At 38.1% G+C, this 25,699-nt stretch overlaps 1 protein-coding gene across 1 annotated transcript in view; it reads right to left on the bottom strand.

The window, feature by feature from the left end:
* itga8 (integrin, alpha 8) overlaps positions 1-25,699 on the bottom strand; it is a 191,894-nt gene that overhangs the window by 66,467 nt on the left and 99,728 nt on the right. The window contains exons 14-15 of the mRNA XM_062062941.1: positions 5,542-5,587; positions 5,350-5,457 (exon numbers count right to left, since the gene is read on the bottom strand). Of these exons, the coding sequence (XP_061918925.1) occupies positions 5,350-5,457; positions 5,542-5,587 (154 nt within the window). The remainder of the gene's footprint in view (positions 1-5,349; positions 5,458-5,541; positions 5,588-25,699) is intronic.

Genomic DNA, 25,699 nt, shown 5'->3' with positions numbered 1-25,699 from the left:
TTAGATACTAATCAACAAACAGGAACCGGTGTGTAAGCTCAAGCGCTCCTAGCAATGAGAACGTAAGCAAAGGAAGGCAAGGAGCGCTACACTCATCCATCCATTTTCTACCGCTTGTCCCTTTTTGAGGTGGCGGGGGGTCGCTGGAGCCTATCTCAGCTGCATTCGGGCGGAAGGCGGGGTACACCCTGGACAAGTCGCCACCTCATCACAGGGCCAACACAGATAGACAGACAACATTCACACACTAGGGCCAATTTAGTGTTGCCAATCAACTTATCCCACAAACGGAAGTAAACAAAAAAACTATGAGAATAACAACACAACATGACAAATAAGTATTGTATTTGTATGTCTTCTCAATTGCTTTGCAAATGTATATTCTAAGTATTGTAAAGATAGGATTGGGTTGGAGTTGGGGTGGCTGTATTTTATTTTATTAGATTCATTAAGCTTCTGTGATTTTAAATAACATTTTAAAAATAGATTTTTTTAAATACGTTTTTCAGGCCACAAGTCATACGTCAGCAGCCAAGAAAAACTTTTGTAACTTGTTTTGAAAAGGTTCTATTATAATTTAAATACCAAATAATATATTACGAGAATCGTGTAGAATCAAGAATCAATTCTGAATCGAATTGTCACCCCAAGAATCGGAGTCAAATCAAATCATGAGGTGCCCAAAGATTGACACCATTAATTGGCTGTGTTTTAATAAAAACATTGTTGCGAAATAGTTTTACACGGTGTTAGCGTGCAAGTACAGTATCTCTCACAAGTGAGTACATTTCAGCATTTTTTTTAATACTGTACTGTGTGGGCCTGATAACTAAGACCCAAATAACAAGTGCTAAATAGTGTGTGCAAACTATAAAAATGCATGTACTGTATTATTTATAACAAGTGCAAAAGTGGGGATGACCACGCTATATAAATTATATAAATGTCTGTACTGAATAGGCGATTTGTCTATTATTCTTACTTCTGACAGTCAAACTATGTTGACACACACCCAGACAGAGCAGTCTCTCTCTATCGTCTGTCTTTGCAGAACAATCCCCTCCTGTCTCACAGACATTTGTGCGTAACTGTGCCACTTTGCACGTAACTTTCAAACGTGCTAAATGCCGATGCAAAACAGCGACCGCAAAACAATTTCAGGTTTGACAAATCAAATTGCGAGTGCTAAATGATTATATCTGCATCCCCTCCTCCCAGTATTGTGGCCGTTCTAATAATCAGCACACATCTGTACACGAAGACAGACGTGCTAAATGCTTTCTATTTAGCTCGTGTAAGAGGTGTAATCCTTAACAGGGGTGTCAAACTCCTTTTCACTGAGGGCCACGTCGCAGTTATGGCTGCCCTCAGAGGGCCGCTTGTAACAGTGAGTAATACATGAATATAATGTATAAGGATTCACCTCTTGATATTATTATACAGTATTGTGATCATTGTATATTTGTTGACGTACTCCGTAGACTGACAGCTCAGACCCCGTCATTTTATCGTAAAATTTATGGTGTTTTTTGTTTGTTTTTTTGTTTTTACAGCATATTACTGTATATGGAAAAATGGTACCACTGTTTTTTTAGTGTAAAATTCTGAAGACAGAGTGGCCAGGTTTTTATTTGTAAAACCTATGGTTGTTGTTATTTTTACTGTGTTACTGTAAATAGAAAAACGGCGCCACTGTTTTTTACAGTAAAATTCTGGTGACTGAGCGGCTTGTTATAGTAAAATCTATGGTTGCGGTTGTTTTTACAGTGTATTACTGTAAGCGATATCACAGTTTTTTAATGGTAAAATTCTGGTGACTGAACAGCCAGTTCATTTATTTTACTCTAAAATGTATTGTCATTTTGACAATGTGCAAAGTAATGGATAACTAGCTTTAAAATCATAAGTCAATCAGATATTTATTCCTATTTTAACAAACAAGTTTGCAATGTATGATAATGTAATATTTGTTGCATTATTAGGAAACATTAAACTAATATCTTATGATTATTATAGATTATATATATTATATTATAGATTATTATCGAACTACATTCCAATCTAACTTCATTCACTGTTTGAGTTTGAGTTTATTTCGAACATGCATGCATACAACATGATACATCACAATTTCCAGTTTCTCTTTTCAACATGTTTGAAAAGGAGTAGGAAGAAGCAGAGCTTATTTAATCCTACCTCTTTTCCTTTACATACCAGTTGCTAAAAGTTTTTTTCACTTCCTGTTCTCAATTTATTCACAAAATACTCCATAAGTAATCACAATAATGTTTCTATACTTGACTTAGGTGATCTATATATACAACTGATGAATATGTTTTTGCTTTTTTCCTGACATATTTCAATGGTTATACATTCTAAGATATTATCTATAGCAAATGACATGTTTTTTACCACTTTGTAGTTCAGGTTCTTCATCACGTACACAGCTACTCCTCCTCCATTTTTGTTGGTTCTGTTGATGTAGTTTAGTTCATATCCTTCCAGATCAAAATCTATTCCTTTTGTATCATCAATCCATGTTTCTGTGACAGCAATCACTTTGAAGGGTCCGTTGATGTGTAACTAACATTACATTATGAACATGAGCAATAGGGCTGTGAATCTTTGGGTGTCCCACGATTCGATTCAATATCGATTCTTGGGGTCACGATTCGATCCAAAATCGATTTTTTTTTTTTTCAATTCAACACGATTCTCGATTCCTTAAACGATTTTTTCCTGATTCAAAAGGATTCTCTATTCATTCAATACATAGGATTTCAGCAGGATCTACCCTAGTCTGCTGACATGCAAGCAGAGTAGTAGATTTTTGTAAAAAGCTTTTATAATTGTAAAGGACAATGTTTTATCAACTGATTGCAATAATGTAAATTTGTTTTAACTATTAAATGAACCAAAAATATGACTTATTTTATCTTTGTGAAAATATTGGACACAGTGTGTTGTCAGCTTATGAGATGCGATGCAAGTGTAAGCCACTGTGACACTATTGTTCATTTTTTGTATTTTTTATAAATGTCTAATGATAATGGCAATGAGGGATTTTTAATCACTGCTATGTTGAAATTGTAACTAATATTGATACTGTTGTTGATAATATTCATTTTGTTTCACTACTTTTGGTTTGTTCTGTGTCGTGTTTGTGTCTCCTCACAATTGCTCTGTTTATTGCAGTTCTGAGTGTTGCTGGGTCGGGTTTGGTTTTGGAATTGGATTGCATTGTTATGGTATTGCTGTGTATTGTTTTGTTGGATTGATTAATAAAAAATAAAAAAATAAAATGTTTTTTTTTTTTTAGATAAATAACAAAAATTAAAAAAAAATCGATTTTTTAAAAATGAGAATCAATTCTGAATCGCACAACGTGAGAATCGCGATTCAAATTCCAATCAATTTTTCCCCACACCCCTAATGAGCAACATTATTATTTCAGATTCATAAACAAGTAGAGCAGATATTTGAATTTCTATTTTTATTTTAAGAAGGAAATGTAATGTAATATACATTGTAATATATATAATATACTAATATACAATTTCTTACATTATAAGATAATATTGAATAAAAATATAAGCAATTGCATGCAGTACATGTGTTTTTTTTCTGTCAAAAAGGGTAGCACAAATGCATTTAGTAAGAGAAGATAAGTACTTGACACATATTATTTCCAGGCTTTCACTGGCCATATAAAATTATGTGGTAGGCCAAATCTGTCCCCCGGGCCTTTCGTTCGACATTTGTGCTTTAGTAGATCAGGCCCTACATCTTCTTAAAGAACAATACTGTAGAAATCACTTGGATAAAAAGCGGTAATCCGTGTCAAAATGTCAGACTAAAACTGGAGCAATTTTTTTGCATAAGAAATAATGTAAAGCCAATCAATCCCTTCCAAACACCCAAAACCTAATAAACTAATAGAGATAGTTATGGTAATACATGACAAAAACTATGCAAAATGCATGTAAATGACGAATTAAATGATAAATGATCACATAACATCACTTTGACCTTTTTTAAAGACTAGTGTTGGTGAAGATGTCGAAAAGAGGAGAGGGTGGAGGCGAGAGCAACGCTGACACCACTTTCATATTTTGCTAAAAGTTATTTCTTATATTTGATTTAGTTTCTCACTTTCTTTATCACTTTCTTTGGCTCCATGATGGCTAATTTTGGAGTGAAAAAAATCAGTCATCAGCGCATGGCATTCTTTGCTTGGGAAATGAAAGTATTATATGAGTTTTACTCAAATTCTGTAAAGAAGTTTGCAAGATAAGCGACATGGTATACAAAAATCGTGGCAAAATTTTTGCAAGCATTCTTGTCAAAAATGTAATCATGAAAATCTGATAAATGCTTTAAAATGTAATATCGGAAATTATCGGTATCGTTTTTTTTATTATCGGTATCGGGTTGTTGGTTTTAATTTAATTTTTTTTTTAATTGTATTTATTAAATCAACATAAAAAACACAAGATACACTTACAATTAGTGCACCAACCCAAAAAAACCTCCCTCCCCCATTCACACTCATTCACACAAAAGGGTTGTTTCTTTCTGTTATTAATATTTCTGGTTCCTACATTATATATCAATACATATATCAATACAGTCTGCAAGGGATACAGTCCGTAAGCACACATGATTGTGCGTGCTGCTGGTCCACTAATAGTACTAACCTTTCACAGTTAATTTTACTCATTTTCATTAATTACTAGTTTCTATGTAACTGTTTTTATATTGTTTTACTTTCTTTTTTATTCAAGAAAATGTTTTTAATTTATTCATCTTATTTATTTATTTATTTTTTTAAAAGGACCTTATCTTCACCATACCTGGTTGTCCAAATTAGGCATAATAATGTGTTAATTCCACGACTGTATATATCGGTATCGGTTGATATCGGTATCGGTAATTAAGAGTTGGACAATATCGGAATATCGGATATCGGCAAAAAAGCCATTATCGGACATCCCTAATGAAAAGTAGAGCGTACAAACCCCTGTAGAGCAGTCAGTGTATAGAATAAGTCAACACACATCCATATTGCGTAATGGCTAGAAACACAAGAATCAGTGTCGCGTCTACAGTCAAGCATGGCGGCGGTAGCATCATGGTCTGGGGGTGCATGAGTGCTGCCGACACTAGGAAGCTGTAGCTCATTGAATTACAACATTCTAAAGCAGAACATGATCCCTTTACCTCGGGAAACTGGGCTGTATGATGATGCTGTATATTGCGTTCATATGTGTTGTACTGAGATGGAGGTCAGAAATGCTCCACTTTCCCAATTTTTACAATTCAGAATTGGTATTAGCAAGAATGTCTTACCAAGTCACGAAGGCGTCAGTTTGTGGCAGACGACACTGTCGGTCATCAGGATTAAGGATCCTTGGCGTCAGGATCATTTCAGCATCCACAGACACAACGGCTCGAGCCCTGCACAAATATTTACCACATATAACGCTTGAATGTAACAAGGAATGGAGGCTATTTTTGGGCAGTAAGACTTTTGTGCATTACCTGTACACAGACACCTCGCCTGCTCCAAATGATCCAACGATCAGGTCTGCAGTGGCAGAGAGGAAACAGAGGGCCACAGATGTTATAGATTTGAAAGATGTCACACTTGTCATGTTTACATGTAACACACAAGAACACAGTGTGAGTTGCCGCTATTATTCTTTCCTTTTTGACACACCAGCCACCCTGGACTGAACTCAGACACTGAACATTTCCTTGTGCGGGTTTGTATTTTCCCTCAAGCATGAAGGAGCTAAGCAACAACGCAGGTTGCACAACAAAGAAACAACTGCATGGAAGAATCTATTTGTGTTGTAATCGCTTTTGGAAAGAACATGCATTATTAAATTGGCTCTCAAAAAGCCAGTATTTGATTCCTGTGGTTGTGAGGGACACATAAACTGATTAAAAGAATCTGTCAATTGTAAAAAGGGGAATTCATCGATACAGGACGCCGCCAAACTAAGTTAACGAGAGAAAGACCTGTAATTCATGCTAATAAATGATTTTCATAGACAATCACTAATGGTTTAATTGTAAAAAAACACAAATAATGACGCTATTGAAAAAACTGATAAAACACTAAGTTGTAAAATCACAATAATTGCAACTGAAATGTAGTTAGTAAATGATGATAAATGCATGCTTTTGTAATTTTCAATATTTGTTTTATATGTATTTAATAGGTATCAATTTAAGTGTGGCGGTATTACTCTTGACAACGGATTGGTGTATAAAATGTCCAAAAAACAGATAAAAAACAATAGTTTCCACAAGGGTAATTGTTCCACACAGTAGCTCAGTTACAAAAAATGGAAAGAGTAAGGATGGATAGGATAATGCACACACGGGCACAAAAAGAGGGCGAAAACAAAAGGTATAAAGTAGACTACAATGTACCATAGTAGCAATATAAAATATAACATATATGTAATATTTACATATTATATATACAGTATATAACATATACTGATATATTATATCATATTTTTTATATAATATATACAATATATAACAAATCCCAATTACCATGTACAATATTACAGTATATGTAACAGCTGCAGCAAAAAAAGGGCAGCATAAAATAGAGAGTAGATCCAGCAGAAAATATACATTATAAACAAAGAGAGGTAGCTAACATAGAAGCGGTCAGGTAATAGACAGATATCATCTTTTGCTGTATGGCAAGTTATTATACAGCTTGATGGAATGCGGACTGAAGGAGTTCTTGAATCGAACACTTTAGGGTGTCACTTCCGATACAATACCGATGTTAAACATGCGTGGCCAATAAAGCTGCCTCTGATATTAGAGCCTGGGGTATTGGCTAATGCTGATATTGATACCATATCATATCAGCACACTTGTTGTATTTTGTAGCGTGGAATGTAAAAAAGCCTTGATTAAGTGAAATTAGTCAAACAGAGAACAATTGTGGGTAAGAAAAACCCTAACCTAATTATCATTAACTGTCAGGAATGGACTTATTCACAAACCTTATGTGAGAAAAGAACACACTTATTTCCCTTTTCTGTGAGTTGTAAAATAGTAAAACACTGCTAGTAAGAGGCAGCTAACCATATAGGCAGTGTTGGGCAAGCTACTTGGAAAATGTAGTAAGCTAAGCTACAAATTACTCTTGATTAAATGTAGCGAAGCTACAGGGGAAGCTATCCCGGGAGACTTGTAACGAGCTACACTACAAGCTACACGGCAAAAGTAGCTTGCTACATTAAAGGCCTACTGAAACCCACTACTAGCGACCACGCAGTCTGATAGTTTATATATCAATGATGAAATCTTAACATTATAACACATGCCAATACGGCCGGGTTAACTTATAAAGTGACATTTTAAATTTGCCGCTAAACTTCCGGTTCGAAACGCCTCTGAGGATGACGTATGCGCGTGACGTAGCCCGGGGAACACGGGTATGCCTTCCACATTGAAGCCAATACGAAAAAGCTCTGTTTTCATTTCATAATTCCACAGTATTCTGGACATCTGTGTTCGTGAATCTGTTGCAATTATGTTCATTGTATTATGGAGAAAGAAGCTGAGCAAGCAAAGAAGAAAGTTGTCGGTGCGAAACGGACGTATTTTTCGAACGAAGTCAGCAACAACAGTACACAGCCGGCGCGTCTTTGTTTACATTCCCGAAAGATGCAGTCAAGATGGAAGAACTCGGATAACAGAGACTCTAACCAGGAGGACTTTTGACTTCGATACACAGACGCCTGTAGAGAACTGGGACAACACAGACTCTTACCAGGATTACTTTGATTTGGATGACAAAGACGCAGACGTGCTACCGTGAGTATGCAGCTTTGGCTTCTAAACATTTGATCGCTTGACCGTATGTGCGCAACTTTTTTTTTTGCTAATGTACGTAACTTTTTTAAAATATATAAGCTTTATGAACCTTGGGTTAGGTGAACGGTCTTTTGGGCTGAGTGATTGTGTGTGTTGATCAGGTGTTTGAATTGTATTGGCGTGTTCTATGGAGCTAGGAGCTAGCATAGGAGCTAGGAGTTAGCATAACAAAGACGTAGGTGTTTTTATGCAGGATTAATTTGTGTCATATTAAATATAAGCCTGGTTGTGTTGTGGCTAATAGAGTAAATATATGTCTTGTGTCTATTTACTGTTTTAGTCATTCCCAGCTGAATACCAGGTACCGTGAGTATGCAGCCTTGGCTGCTAAACATTTGATAGCTTGACCGTATGTGCGCGTCACGTACGTAACTTTTTAAAAATATATAAGCTTTATGAACCTTGGGTTAGGTGAACGGTCTTTTGGGCTGAGTGATTGTGTGTGTTGATCAGGTGTTTGAATTGTATTGGCGCGTTCTATGGAGCTAGGAGCTAGCAGAGGAGCTAGGAGCTAGCTATTAATTTTAATTTGTGGCATATTAAATATAAGCCTGGTTGTGTTGTGGCTAATAGAGTATATATATGTCTTGTGTTTATTTACTGTTGTAGTCATTCCCAGCTGAATATCAGGTCACCCCCGGCTCTCACAGCATCTTCCCTATCTGAATAGCTTCAACTCCCCACTAGTCCTTCACTTGCACTTTACTCATCCACAAATCTTTCATCCTCGCTCAAATTAATGGGGAAATTTTCTCGGTCCGAATCTCTCTCACTTCATGCGGCCATCATTGTAAACAATAGGGAACTTTGCGTATATGTTCAATTGACTACGTCACGCTACTTCCGGTAGGGGCAAGCCTTTTTTTATCAGATACCAAAAGTTGCGATCTTTATCGTCGTTGTTCTATACGAAATCCTTTCAGCAAAAATATGGCAATATCGCGAAATGATCAAGTATGACACATAGAATAGATCTGCTATCCCCGTTTAAATAAAAAAAAATCATTTCAGTAGGCCTTTAATGGCATTTATATCTATGGGCCCACATGTCTAATATCAATGTTAATACAAACGAGAGTGTACAAATGAGGGTGTAAGTAGTAAGTTCACAGGAACCCTGTAGAAGTAGTCAGTACACAGGAACCCAGTAAATGTAGTAAGTCCACAAAAACCCAGTAGGAGTAGTAAGTACACAGGAACCCAGTAGAAGTATTAAGTACACAGGAACACATTGCTACATACTACACATACTATACATACAAGCAAAGAGATGAGATGTAAAGTTTGTGTCAGCAGGAATGAAAATAAAAAGGAGTCATCAGCAGCATATATGAAGAATGTAACAGTGCGTTGTACAGATAAAAATATAAATAAATATTATCAAGTTCAATAGTAATGAATTCAGGGGGGTTGTGGAATATGTTCTGATAGGTGGGCAAGACAGAAGTTATTGAGAATCATTGTTTTAAAGTAATAGCACATTTACTTGAGTAAATGTGTGTCTACTCTACCTACTCAGTGGCCTAGTGGTTAGAGTGTCCGCCCTATCGGTAGGTTGTGAGTTCAAACCCCGGCCGAGTCATACCAAAGACTATAAAAATGGGTCCCATTACCTCCCTGCTTGGCACTCAGCATCAAGGGTTGGAATTGGGGGTTAAATCACCAAAAATTATTCCGGGCGCGGCCACTGATGCTGCTCACTGCTCCCCTCACCACCCAGGGGGTGATCAATGGTGATGGGTCAAATGCGGAGAATAATTTCGCCACACCTTGTGTGTGTGTGAGACAATCATTGGTACTTTAACTTTAACTATCTCAGAGAACAAGGACATTGGATAAAATTGCTATGGTATGAAAAGGGGTAGGATTAAATAAGCCCTGATTTTCCTACTCCTTTTCGGACGTGCTGTAATGAAACCACTGGAAATATGTGATGAATTACATTGTATTGTATGCATGTTTGAAATAAACTGAATCTGAAACTGAACTGAACAGTTTGAGCAACCAGTTTTTTTTAACAACTTTTGTTTAGCAGCAGGTAAGTTAATTACAAATTGAACTAAAAAAGCTGTGATGGACCATTATTGTTTTGAATCACGTACACTACCGTTCAAAAGTTTGGGGTCACATTGAAATGTCCTTATTTTTGAAGGAAAAGCACTGTACTTTTCAATGAAGATAACTTTAAACTAGTCTTAACTTTAAAGAAATACACTCTATACATTGCTAATGTGGTAAATGACTATTCTAGTTGCAAATGTCTGTTTTTTGGTGCAATATCTACATAGGTGTATAGAGGCCCATTTCCAGCAACTATCACTCCAGTGTTCTAATGGTACAATGTGTTTGCTCATTGGCTCAGAAGGCTAATTGATGATTAGAAAACCCTTGTGCAATCATGTTCACACATCTGAAAACACTTTAGCTCGTTACAGAAGCTACAAAACTGACCTTCCTTTGAGCAGATTGAGTTTCTGGAGCATCACCTTTGTGGGGTCAATTAAACGCTCAAAATGGCCAGAAAAAGAGAACTTTCATCTGAAACTCGACAGTCTATTCTTGTTCTTAGAAATGAAGGCTATTCCACAAAATTGTTTGGGTGACCCCAAACTTTTGAACGGTAGTGTATGCCTGCAGTACATGGAACATGTAAGGAGCGTGCATGTCGACCAACTTCACAGATTTCGACGTTATAATGCTTATTATGAAAACATAGGGCTGTTTGCAGCCGTCACAGGTGTAAAGTGGCTAACCTAACAGGATGGCCATTAGTGTAGTTTGTTTTCTCACACAGTCGCCCTTTGTTGTGTCTGTCCTTCTCTGCATATTTAAAAAGGAGGACTAATTCAATCTGAGAGTGACACATCTGTTTCTGCCTTTGGCTGAAACCACAACATTAAACATTTAGGCCCTGTCCCTCATCTCCCCTGTGGTGCCCCGTTCCGCTTATGTGCGGCTGTGACAAGAAAGGACCTCAAGATGTGGCTTTGTGGGGCACTCGGAAGAGGTACGGAGAAGGGGGTATATAGTGGGGGGAGCGGCACGGTGAAATTTTATTGGCCTTCACTGGGCCTCAATCTGTGAAAGCCATCAGGAGCTAAGTGTGCTTTCGCCAGATGGAACCACCTTGGTCCCATGTCTAAATTCCTGTGTCCCTCTGGCTGTTTTCAACTCTCCAAGTAGGAAATACATGACATTTGTCAACTACTTCAACCAGCAGCTAAAGTGATCCTAAGATATTAAGAATGTAAAATAGAATGTACTTTTTTTTTATTTTGACAGTGTTACACTTCCGCTTGCTTAAGGGGAGTTGTTCTTTTGTGTTGCCCAATCATGTTTGTTGTGCTGTATTTTTTGTCTTTGTATCGTTATTGTTTTCTTTCTCATAGGATTCAAGTATAGGCCGACCGATTATCTGCTGGGCCGATTATTTGGAGCCAATATTTGGCATTTTGGCATACATATGTATCAGCCCCTTTTTTATTCAGTATTTAGTATTGAGAAGAAAAATAAATAAATAGTGAAGTAGATAGTATTAACCACTGCTCAAGCACCAGTTCACCAATTTTTTGTATTCATTTAAGAATGAAATAACTCTCATTGTCAATAATTCTCCCTATATACAAACCCCGTTTCCATATGAGTTGGGAAATTGTGTTGGATGTAAATATAAACGGAATACAATGATTTGCAGATCATTTTCAACCCATATTCAGTTGAATATGCTACAAAAACAACATATTTGATGTTCAAACTGATAAACTTTTTTTTTTTTGAAAATAATCATTAACTTTAGAATTTGATGCCAGCAACACGTGACAAAGAAGTTGGGAAAGGTGGCAATAAATACTGATAAAGTTGAGGAATGCTCATCAAACACTTATTTGGAACATCCCACAGGTGAACAGGCAAATTGGGAACATGTGGCTGCCATGATTGGGTATAAAAGTAGATTCCATGAAATGCTCAGTCATTCACAAACAAGGATGGGGCGAGAGTCACCACTTTGTCAACAAATGCGTGAGCAAATTGTTGAACAGTTTAAGAAAAATCTTTCTCAACCAGCTATTGCAAGGAATTTAGGGATTTCACCATCTACGCTCCGTAATATCATCAAAGGGTTCAGAGAATCTGGAGAAATCACTGCACGTAAGCAGCTAAGCCCGTGACCTTCCATCCCTCAGGCTGTACTGCATCAACAAGCGACATCAGTGTGTAAAAGATATAACCACATGGGCTCAGGAACACTTCAGAAACCCACTGTCAGTAATTATAGTTGGTCGCTACATCTGTAAGTGCAAGTTAAAACTCTCCTATGCAAGGCGAAAAACGTTTATCAACAACACCCAGAAAGGCTGTCGGCTTCGCTGGGCCTGAGCTCATCTAGGATGGACTGATACAAAGTGGAAAAGTGTTCTGTGGTCTGACGAGTCCACATTTCAAATTGTTTTTGGAAACTGTGGACGTCGTGTCCTCCGGACCAAAGAGGAAAAGAACCATCCGGATTGTTATAGGCGCAAAGTTGAAAAGCCAGCATCTGTGATGGTATGGGGGTGTATTAGTGCCCAAGACATGGGTAACTTACACATCTGTGAAGGCGCCATTAATGCTGAAAGGTACATACAGGTTTTGGAGCAACATATGTTGCCATCCAAGCAACGTTACCATGGACGCCCCTGCTTATTTCAGTAAGACAATGCCAAGCCACGTGTTACATCAACGTGGCTTCATAGTAAAAGAGTGCGGGTACTAGACTGGCCTGCCTGTAGTCCAGACCTGTCTCCCATTGAAAATGTGGGGCGCATTATGAAGCCTAAAATACCACAACGGAGACCCCGGACTGTTGAACAACTTAAGCTGTACATCAAGCAAGAATGGGAAAGAATTCCACTTGAGAAGCTTAAAAAATGTGTCTCCTCAGTTCCCAAACATTTACTGAGTGTCATGTAACACAGTGGTGAACATGCCCTTTCCCAACTACTTTGGCACGTGTTGCAGCCATGAAATTCTAAGTTAATTATTATTTGCAAAAGAAAAAAAAAAGTTTATGAGTTTGAACATCAAACATCTTGTCTTTGTAGTGCATTCAATTGAATATGGGTTGAAAATGATTTGCAAATCATTGTATTCCGTTTATAATTACATCTAACACAATTTCCCAACTCATATGGAAACGGGGTTTGTATACTGTATGTTTTGATACCAGACAGGGGCATTTTTTTGAGTTCTTGTAAAAATGATTCTCCAGTCAACCCCTCGCGCCCCAAAACAAGGAGCCCAGAAATGTTTTTATTTAATTTTTCGCAATATTTCCGTGTACGTTCCTAAAAAGAAAACCTTACTATGTGTTAAATTCATAAACTGATGTAAAAATGAGAAGAGTGCAAGTATTGTGATGCATAGACGGCGATCCTGTGGGTGCTTCGGGGCCCGAGCAACCACGTGGGATTGATGGCAAATTCTTTCTCACCACCAAGCAAAAACCGCACATGCTCAGGCCCCTTCTACACTAAGCCGGCTAAGGTTATCCAGGGTAAATCCCACCTAACCTTATCCTTGTCCACACACACACAATGGTCGTTTAAGACCCCGTCGCCCCTCCGTCAGCCGGCGCAACACGACCTGATACGCATGCGCGGAAAATGCGCACGTCATAGTCTCCTCCAGTGTTGCTTTGTGTGCAAGTTATTAAATTGAACTTATCTGAACAATATCCAGTGTTGTGGCATTTCAATGAACTGGAATCCAGTGTGCTGTGGGGCCTTATTGTAGTGAATCACACCCTAGACATCATAAATTAATCAAATATTTAATGGATAAGTAAACAATGTGATAAAGAACATTTTACATCAATCAATCTAGGGATCTAGATATCTGGTCAGGACACTCCTCACTCTTTTGCCTTCACCTTCATTGTCCATTCGTTTTTGGTGACTTTATATACTCTGGACCTAGACGTTGAGTCCGCAACATACATGGCGGACAATAACTGATACAGTCTGCTTTGCCAGTCCAAAAGCATTCGCCGTTTTCCGTAGTCTTCCCTTGACAGCTAGGTAATACAAAGCACACACTACCTTTTTTTATCACATCCACGGGAGCCCGCATTCTCGTTGACTCTCCTTCGACAAATGGACAATGTTTTTCGGTAAGTAGAATCACAGCTGACCTCGACATTTGAAAGTTCTCTTGCCGTCTTTCTCTTAAGGTATTCATGTGTGATTTCCACAAGCGTCTGTACAGACGGAAGGAGAAACACGGGCATGTCTGGATTACTCGCCTCCATATTTCCAGTGTTTACCTCCGAGTTACGGAACCGCTTTATTATGAACCTGGCTGTGGCGCCTTCTTTCTGACGTCACTTCCTGTGTGGGGCGCGGTCTTTCTGGCGTCACTTCGTCTCCGAACTCAGTTTGTAAACGATCAATGAGTCCATACAAAGCTAAGTGCCGGAGTTTCAAGAAATACACGGCGCACTTATCCGTGTAAAAAAATATCTGAGGAGGGGGACCTTAAACGATAGTTTAATGTGGCTGAAACAGGGCTTAGGCTAAATAATTATTTGTTTAAGGCAGTGGTCCCCAACCTTTTTGTAGCTGGGGACCGGTCAACGCTTTGTCCCACGGACCGGGGGACACAGACTGTATCCCTGCAGACTGTATTGATCTATATTGACATACACATACACAGTATGTATATATTGTGTTTTTTATTTTGATTTAATACAAAAAAAAAATATGTTTTTTTAATTTCTTGCGCGGCCCGGTGGTTGGGGACCACTGGTTTAAGGGGTTAGTGTAGACATAGCCTCTGAAAAGTAGCGTTCGATTTACCGTTCGAGCACCCACTGGCAGAAATGTAGATCAGCGCCTATGTTGTGATGTAGAGAAATTCCATATTTTTCCCCCATTTTTAAAAATGCATATGTCGATGCTTCTCTGAGACACAGATAATAAAGGTGTTTGTGAAATCCCCTGATGTTTTTCGTACCAAATTAACCACAACATGTCGCTACTGGTCCGACGTTTCCTGTAAATTAAAAAAATAACAAAAAATAACAATTGAAACTTTGTCCAGCTGTCTACTGAAGTATACCTTTCATGTTTAAATAACTTTTGAGTGCAAATGAATATCGGCTCTAAATATCGGTTATCGGCCTCCTTGACTACTAATAATCAGATCTGGGTTGACGATTGCTATAAAATGTTCAACCAGTACCTGCCCCGTGAGTCTGAAGGCGTGTGCGGCCGAGCGAGCACACAGTCCATTCTCCTGGTAACAGATCCTCTGGAGCCGATGGCGTCTATCTTTGCTATGAAAATACAACCTTCACGCAGAGTTTAGACAGACTGTCAAGCTGTCACTGGCGGGACGCTACGACGGCCTTCCGAGGCTGCAGGGGACCGGTTGCGATGAGGCGGGGTCAAAGGTCAATGACACTCAGTGGAAAAGAAAGCCCTTTGAGAGGAGATGCTCGGGATTTCTTCATTCTTGTGTGTGTGTGTGTGTGTGTGTGTGTGTGTGTGTGTGTGTGTGTGTGTGTGTGTGTGTGTGTGTGTGTGTGTGTGTGTGTGTGTGGGATTCGAAGCTATTCTGAGGCGTATTTACGCAAGTGCTTTGGGAGATTGGCTTCCCATATGAAGTGCAACATTATACCACATTGCACAGCTGAGAAAAATCATTCCTGGACTCCAATCTGGACTTTTTTTGAATGCTGAGTTTGTAACAAATTTTGTCTTGATGACAACCCTTCTGAGCCTTCACCACCACACACGTTGATGATCCTGACACGTCGCTCTGTATATCCGTACTCCTGTCTGACTGGCAGGTAAATGTTGTCCATTTTTGACCTTTCACCCTAAAACGAGTTTGATGCTGTTTCAATAGATGACCCTCAGCATGCTTTCACCACGTTTGTTAAATATCACTTCCGTGCCTTTAATTAAAGCTTTTTTGCACGCCAGGTGGTTCCTAGGCATAACATAGCATTGTTTTCCTTACAAGCCTATTTCCACTGAATATGCACACTTTGGAGCTAAAACGTAACATTTTATTCATTCAGGATCTACTATTGAATTGCAAATGAAAGCAATTTGCAATGACAATGTGCGGTATAAAACATATTATTGTGTTTCATTCTTAGTATACCAACTACTTTGGGGACCATTCTTGAATCCTGCTACATACTACACAAATGTGGCGAAAATAGCTCAAAACAGTCAGAGACTGATTCTCCCATCCCATAAAATATGTTTAGTAAATATGTATTTTTAGTATAATTAATCAAGTAACGTAGTCATTTTAGGGCTACAATGATTAATCGATTAAAACAATTAATTAGATTTTTAAAAAAGCTTTTATTTATATTCTGTTGCTTCGATTAATCCTTAAATAAGTGTAACTAATTGTAGTTTATCAAATACGAACTGCATGGACTGCCTGGAACTTTAAATACGTGGATATAGTTTTCACCCGGCCGCTGCAAAAGTATTTCATTCGATTAGATTTAGACTTTCTTTATTGTCATTCAAATTTGCAGATAAGTAAGAACATTTAATCGCAAATTGCTCATTGTAGTGCAGAAAAAACAGACGAATCGATTACTCGATTAATCTTAATTAAAAATATTCGATAGATTACTCCATTTCTAAAGTCATTGATAGCTGCAATTCTAATTACTTTAGTTTGTTATTAGTTTTTTGCGGGCCTGGCCAACACGTGGCTCTTTGCCCGGTTTCATGCGGCTCTTACGAATTTACATCGAGGTTTGATAAATAACCCCCTGCTGTCACCGGCATTTAAAGGTGCCATATGTAATAATTTCATGTCAAGTCATCATTAAATGGCCCTGATATGTCAAAAGGCATTAATAAATCATGTTCTTTTCAAATATCTATATAATTGATAACGGTAGTTCAGCCGGGATACGCTCATTTCAAAATTAGATTTACAGCCCCGAAATCTTGTTATAGTTTTCATTTCAAAGCCCCGCCCTCCACCGTTTGACCAATTAGGCCCTCTTATTGTGTAGCTACTGCCACTGGTAAAGTTACTAAACATGTCAGACCTTAGTAAATCTAAAAGGCGTCGTTACGATTCTCAATTTATTCATAACAAAGCCAGGAACAAAACAAGGATTGAAGGCGGAGAAGATTTTTTTCATCTGACACCAAACTTGCTAATTTCCTCCTTGATAGGTACACTACCGTTCAAAAGTTTAGGGTCACCCAAACAATTTTGTGGAATAGCCTTCATTTCTAAGAACAAGAATAGACTGTCGAGTTTCAGATGAAAGTTTTTCTGGCCATTTTGAGCGTTTAATTGACCCCACAAATGTGATGCTCCAGAAACTCAATCTGCTCAAAGGAAGGTCAGTTTTGTAGCTTCTGTAACAAGCTAAAGTGTTTTCAGATGTGTGAACATGATTGCACAAGGGTTTTCTAATCATCAATTAGTCTTCTGAGCCAATGAGCAAACACATTGTACCATTAGAACACTGGAGTGATAGTTGCTGGAAATGGGCCTCTATACACCTATGTAGATATTGCACCAAAAACCAGACATTTGCAGCTAGAATAGTCATTTACCACATTAGCAATGCATAGAGTGTATTTCTTTAAAGTTAAGACTAGTTTAAAGTTATCTTTATTGAAAAGTACAGTGCTTTTCCTTCAAAAATAAGGACATTTCAATGTGACCCCAAACTTTTGAACGGTAGTGTAGGTCTGGCATTTACATTTTCTTATTACTTGTAATAAATGGAAATGGACATTTTGTATGTTAACTATATTGTCCAGTGTATGATCTTGTCTAACAAAGCTAGTATGTTCGTGCAACGAATGCTTAGTGTGATGGTGCTTCGCTCCTAGTGTAATGCTTAGCATGCTAGCCCGGTCAATGACACATCAACATATAGGCTAACTGTTTGGATGTTTTTTTGGGGGGGCTTTGTAGGAGGAATTGTGCGGTTCCTACAGGCTCCATTGTAAGCTGACTTTTGATCGCATTTATTTAATATTTAGAATGCTAAGAAGAAAAATAACATCCATCGTCATGTCTTTCATAATGATTGTGAACGATAGGCAACATTCAAAAAGAGTGCAGTTCCCCTTTAAAGCTGTAAATTATTCAGTGCTTTGGACTTGTTGGAACTGGGGTTTGTCTGTGTGAGACAGTGCACACAATGTTTATTGTTAAAAATGACTGGCCTGTCAATTTCTGTCATTATCATGTTGGTGTGTGACATTGACAATAAATCTGGCTGAGCAAAGTGTCGTGCCCATATGTATGATGTGGCTCTTTGCGTTAACACAGTAAAAATGTGGCTCTTGGTCTGCGACTGGTTGGCTACTCCTGGTTTATTGTGTTGTACTCTTTAGGCTTTGGCGTTGTCTTTGATTATTGTAATTTGCGCACAACTTTCTTTCATTAGTAACTAATTTAAAGAAAGTAATCATTGTCTAATATATTTATCAGAATTATGTATCAGTATATGATATTTAGCATTTTCTATGTATTTGGTTTAATTTTGGGTTTTTATAAAATGTATTTGCTGGCTAGCTGGTATATAAATGATAAGATTATATAGCATTATAGGTAGGCATCTGGCATCTATTTTGACTTGTTTATTGGCTACTATATATGATTTTTTAGACTGGGTAATTTTTTTATTGTGTTAAAACTTTGCATTGTTGCTACTTTGGAGAGACCTTAAAGTGTTCAAACTTTTTCCACCAAGGGCCGCATACTGAAAAGTCAAAACATGCGGGAGTCAATTATATACTGTGTATATATATATATATATGTAGTACAGGCCAAAAGTTTGGACACACCTTCTGATTCAATGCGTTTTCTTTATTTTCATGACTATTTACACTGTAGATTGTCACTGAAGACATTAAAACTATGAATGAACACATGAGGGGTTATGTACTTTTAACAAAGAAGGTGAAATAACTGAAAACATGTTTTATATTCTAGTTTCTTCAAAATATCCACCCTTTGCTGTGATTACTTTTTTGCACACTCTTGGCATTCTTTCGATCAGCTTCAAGAGGTAGTCAACGGAAATGGTTTTCTCTTCACAGGTGTGCTTGAAGCTCATCGAGAGAATGCCAAGAGTGTGCAAAGCAGTAATTAGAGCAAGGGGTGGCTATTTTGAAGAGAGTACAATACAAAACATGTTTTCTGTTATTTATAAATGATAAATGGGTTATACTTGTATAGCGCTTTTCTACCTTCAAGGTACTCAAAGCGCTTTGACACTATTTCCACATTCATCCATTCACACACACATTCACACACTGATGGCGGGAGCTGCCATGCAAGGCGCTAACCAGCAGCCATCAGGAGCAAGGGTGAAGTGTCTTGCCCAAGGACACAACGGACGTGACTAGGATGGTAGAAGGCGGGTATTGAACCCCAGTAACCAGCAACCCTCCGATTGCTGGCACGGCCACTCTACCAACTTCGCCACGCCGTCCCCCATTTCCCCTTTTTTAATTAAGTAATAATAATAATACCTGGGATTTATAGCTCTTTTCTAAGTACCCAAAGTCGCTTTACATGTTAAAAATCCATCATTCATTTACACCTGGTGGTGGTAAGCTACTTTCGTAGCCACAGCTGCCCTGGGGTAGACTGACGGAAGCGTGGCTGCCAATTTGCGCCTACGGCCCCTCCGACCACCACTTATCATTCATTCAACATTCATTCACCGGTGTGAGCAGCACCGGGGGCAAGGGTGAAGTGTCCTGCCCAAGGACACAACGGCATGGTAAGTACATAACTCCACATGTGTTCATTCATAGTTGTGATGCCTTCAGTGACAATCTACAATGTAAATAAAGAAAATAAAGAAAAGTCATTGAATGAGGAGAAGGTGTGTCCAAACTTTTGGCCTGTACTGTGTATATATATATATATATATATATATATATATATATATATATATATATATATATATATATACATGTATGTGTGGGAAAAAATCACAAGACTATTTCATCTCTACAGGCAACAGGGTTTCCTCAATCATCCTCCTGATGATTGAGGAAACCCTCATGAAACAGGCCTGTAGAGATTAAATAGTCTTGTGATTTTTTCCCACACATACATATTACGCTCTACCACGGTATCGAGCACTATTTTTTATTATTATTATTATTTTTTTGGATAATCTAATTAAGACATATATATATATATATATATATATATATATATATATATATATATATATATATATATATATATATATATATATATATATATATATATATATATATATATATATATATATATATATATATATATATATATATATATATATATATATATATATATATATATATATATATATACACTACCGTTCAAAAGTTTGGGGTCACCCAAACAATTTTGTGGAATAGCCTTCATTTCTAAGAACAAGAATAGACTGTCAAGTTTCGGATGAAAGTTCTCTTTTTCTGGCCATTTTGAGCGTTTAATTGACCCCACAAATGTGATGCTCCAGAAAGTCAATCTGCTCAAAGGAAGGTCAGTTTTGTAGCTTCTGTAACGAGCCAAAGTGTTTTCAGATGTGTGAACATGATTGCACAAGGGTTTTCTAATAATCAATTAGCCTTCTGAGCCAATGAGCAAACACATTGTACCATTAGAACACTGGAGTGATAGTTGCTGGAAATGGGCCTCTATACACCTATGTAGATATTGCACCAAAAACCAGACATTTGCAGCTAGAATAGTCATTTACCACATTAGGAATGTTTCGAGTGTATTTCTTTAAAGTTAAGACTAGTTTAAAGTTATCTTCATTGAAAAGTACAGTGCTTTTCCTTCAAAAATAAGGACATTTCAATGTGACCCCAAACTTTTGAACGGTAGTGTATATATATATATATATATATATATATATATATATATATATATATACGTATATATATATATATATATATATATATACGTATATATATATATATATATATATATATATATATATATATATATATATATATATATATATATATATATATATATATATATACGTATATATATATATATATATATATATATATATATATATATATATATATATATATATATATATATATATATATATATATATATATATATATATATATATACATACATATAAATAAATATATATACATACATATGTATGTATGTATATATATACATATATGTATAAATATATATATATACATACATGTATATACTGTATATATACTTTTAACGGCAAACACTGTCATATTTGTGTTAAAGGTGACAAAGCATATGAATATTAGTTGTTATTATTAACATTTCTGCTTTTACATCTTTTTGCTCTTTTTTTCTTACATCCATCCATCCATCTATCTGTCCTAGCTGCACTCGGGCAGAAGGCGGTGTACACGCTGTACAAGTCGCTACCTCATCACAGGGCCAACATAAATAGACAGATATTCACACATTAGTGCCAATTTTATTTTTGACATTATACCACATGCCAACTCAAGCTGTGGGTCGCATTTTGCACACCCCTGCCTTATGAATGACATTTATGTCATTTTTGCTTGTTTGCTTCCCACGTCGCCCACTTTTTCCTACCGTTGCATTTCCGCCAAAATTGGAGCTTAATTATGATCCCGCCCTGTCTGTGAGTGAACAAAAATGGCGACTCTCACAGGCCTCCCACCTCTTGTAAGGCTGATCAAACATCCCTGTTGCCTTTGAACAGTGTGACTTTACTGGCCTGCAAACGGCTCACCGTGTGTGTGTGTGTGTGTGTGTGTGTGTGTGTGTGTGTGTGTGTGTGTGTGTGTGTGTGTGTGTGTGTGTGTGTGTGTGTGTGTGTGTGTGAGTGAGTGTGTGCGTGTGCGTGCGTGTCTGTGCCTCACTTCCGTCTAGCAGCTCTTGTTAATGACAGGCGACACAGGCCTCGCGCTGCGCATTTGTGTGGCGTGCGTTTGGACAACATTTTTTTACCACCCACACTCAACCTAACTTCCTCCTCGACCAAACTTTCAACCTGCAACCCTTCCATTTGAATTTACTGCCCGGCTTTCTAATTGCAGGATTTTTAATTTAAAATGTCTCACTTTGACCGAGACCCTCTCGACAGGCACACTACCTCAATGGCTAATGAGAGGGATCACAAGCCTCACGTTTTAACATGTGTGGATTGAGGTGTGGCAAATGAAGAAATCCCCATCACTGTAGCAGGAAACACACACAAATGGGCAAGCTAAGCAAAGTTCAAGATAAAAGTGGAGTTACGCTAAGAGCAGAGTGGTTTCAAATTTCGGGCGAAAATAAGGGGTAGTAAAAGGGTGATTTTACAGACCTGCTGTGTTTCTGAGGGCTTATATTTCCCCAGATGTGTGCCTATACAAACTGTTATAAAGTGTTGGATGGGTGGAGGGACAGAGTTGGAAGAAGGAGGTAAGGAGATAGACGGAGAGATAGATAGGTACAATAGATGTTTAACACATGTATGCTTTGGATCGTGACTTTTTCCATTCCATAGTTGCATAAAGCGATAACTAAATCCAAGCCGTCAATGATGGAGGAAGGAATGGAAGCAGTAAGACAGGGGAGAGAGAATGCAAAGTTATTTGACATATGTTAAGGTATCCTTTACACCAGGGCTTTTTCCCCCCGTTCCATAAATCAGGGTCTCAACTCACGGCCCGTAGGCCATTTGCGGCCCCTTAGACCCGGATTTTGTGGCATAGTTTAGAGTAATTGCGGCCCAAGTTAAATATCTTTTGGCACTCTTAAATCACACTATAAAGCAGGGGGTTTTAACCTTTTTGACCTTGGGACCCAACGTTTCCATTATAGAGGGGCTCGGGGTCCACTCAAATATAAGACTAAACTAGTAATTTTACTCCGGATTTAATCGTACTCTATAATTATGTTTAACCTACTTACAGTTTAACAGGACCAACCTTGTCAAATGATATGCAACCATGAACCATGAAACCAAAAAGAAGGGACTTATAAAACTGTTGAAAAATACATTTACATAACAATTACACAGCTCTAAAATAATTACATTCTCTAAATTAATAGTAAATAATAATAAAAGATACAGTATGTTTCTTAATAAAGCTTCACCACTTAAGTCGTAATTTTTGCACTTAAGAAACTTCTCTATGACTTTACCTCCAGACTTCTTCAATTTGTTGGATCGTAGATGCCCATATTTGCTGTACACAGTTACTTTACAAAAGAGAAGTGTGGGATACTTCTCCTCAAACAATCAAAGTTTACTTATATAAAAAACTCAACCCAATTTGCAACAGGAGGAGATAGAAAGAGAAAAAAGGAAGACAGAGGAGTAAATTGCGGGGACAAGAAGGGGATAAGACAGAGAGACTACAACAACAACCACAACAACAATAACAATAAAAACCACAACAACAACAACAACAGAACAGCAAGTACGATTTGTACAAATATGATACAAAAAATGATAGCAAAGAAGCAACTAGTGAAGTAAATATTAATAACACAGAAATGACAATGCACATTATTACACTACATTTTTTTTTTTTTTTTTTATAATGTCCTGCCCAGCTTCTCGGGCAAATCATATAGCAGATGTAGATGCCCCATATCGGCTGTTCAGATTTACTTTACAAAAGAGAAGTGTAGGATACTTCTCTTGTTGCCTTACTTGTATTTTGACTTTATTAAATGTATTATATTATCATTTGGTGCAGCCGGGCCGGAGCAGGAGGGGATAGAAAGAGAGAAAAAGGAAGACAGAGGGGGGAATTGTGGGGACATGAGGGGGATTAGACAGAGAGACAAAAACAACAACAGCAAACACAACAACAACAACAACAACAACAACAGAGCAACATCAGCAAATACGACATGTACAAATATGATGGTAAAAGTAATAGCAAATAAGCAGTTAGCGAAAATTAAAAAAAATATATACAGAAATGACAATGAGCATTATTACACTAAAAATGGAGCAATATGAATACCAATAGAAATAGTGCTATTGATAATAAACAATACCAGTACTTTACCTTTATTATCAACAATACAATTGTTCAAATGCAACAATACATATACGTAATGATAACTTGAGATACGAAAGATGCAGAAAAATGGAGGGGAAGAAAGAGAAGCAACCTTAACCTTGTAGATTGTTATAGTAACAATAGGTTAAGCTTTGTCAGTGGGCCATGTGTTATACCCAGTTTAACCTAGGGCAACAACGTTAATATATGTTTGATGAAACGTGATTATGTGCATGAGTGTATGTGTACTTGTATATGTACAGTATGTGTATGTGTGCTTGTACAGTGAATGTATATGTACAGTATGTGTATGTGTGTGTACAGCGAATGTATATGTACAGTATGTGTATACAGTATGTGTGTTTGAACAGTGAATGTATATGTACAGTATGTGTAAATGTGTTTGTACAGTGAATGTATATGTATAGTATATGTATGTGTGGGTTTGTACAGTGAATGTATGTGTAGTATGTGTATGTGTGTGTTTTTACAGTGAAGTGTATATGTACAGTATGTGTATACAGTATGTTTGTATAATGAATGTGCGTGTGGATGTACGAACTTTGAGTGTGTAAATATGTACTGTATTTATTTGTATATGTATGGTGGAGCGTAGGTACCTATGTATGTCTGTATGTATGTGTGTGAGTATATGTGAATTTGCATGTTACAATACATTTGACTCCCAGTGTGTGCGGGAGCCAGAGTACGGCCCCAGCCTCCCCGAGAACCCATCCCACAAACAGTAGGTGTGGTGCCCAGGGAACCAGGGGCCACCGCCCCCACGCAGCCAAGCCGGACAGCGACAGGAACCCCAGAGCCTGGCCCACCGTGCCGCCCACAAGGGCCAGCAGCAGGCCGCAGACAGACGCACCCTGGCAGAGGACAAGGCACCGAGAAAAACAGGGGAAGCCAGACCCCAAGCCAGCAAGAGACCACACCCCACACGGACAGAAAGGCGGGACGCCCCGCCCGAGGGGCCCGAGACCCCCCGCAACCGGACGGGAAGACCGCCCCCGCCCCCACCGGCAACAGGGCCCCCACGAGCCCCCCCCCACCCCCGGAGAGCGCGCCGAGGCCAGCCCACGGCCACCCCACCCCACCCAAGCCGGCCGCCACAGGACCACCCAGCACGGGGCCACAGGAACCACCCGCAGGGACCCCAACGATGGAGATGGAACCAACCAGCAACCGCCCCGCCGAGTCCCCCCCCCCTGAGGTATGGGAATAAATAAATAAAATAAATAAATACATACATTATTACACTTCAAATGGAGCAATACAAATACCAATACAAATAACACTATTGATAATGAATAATAACAAAAATTATCTCTATTATCAACAATACAATGTTTCAAATGCAACAATACTGTAATGGTAACTTGAATTACAAAAAAAAGCAGATAAATGGAGGGTAAGAAAGAGAAGCTAACTGTATTAACCTTGTACATTGTTATAGTAAAAATAGGTTAAACTTTGTCAGTGTGCAGTGTTTCACTCAGTTTCCCCTAGGGAAGGCCTGGGTATTTTGCGGACCGCGGGCCACATCCGGCCCTTTGAGCGTCCCTGTCCGGCCCGCGTGAGGCCAATCATAAATTACAAAATAAATGTAAAAAAGTATCTATGTCGAGTGTGCAATACAACGGTGCTGCTCTTGTTTGAAAAATGTTATTTATGAACGTATGTCCGTGTGTAACCTGTGAGTGAAGGTGCACAGCGACAAGTGATGCCCGGTTACCCCGAGA

The sequence above is a fragment of the Entelurus aequoreus genome, linkage group LG11, assembly GCF_033978785.1.
Source record: "Entelurus aequoreus isolate RoL-2023_Sb linkage group LG11, RoL_Eaeq_v1.1, whole genome shotgun sequence".
In the NCBI taxonomy this organism is placed as follows: domain Eukaryota; kingdom Metazoa; phylum Chordata; class Actinopteri; order Syngnathiformes; family Syngnathidae; genus Entelurus; species Entelurus aequoreus.
This window is presented reverse-complemented; position numbering and strand designations above follow the sequence as displayed.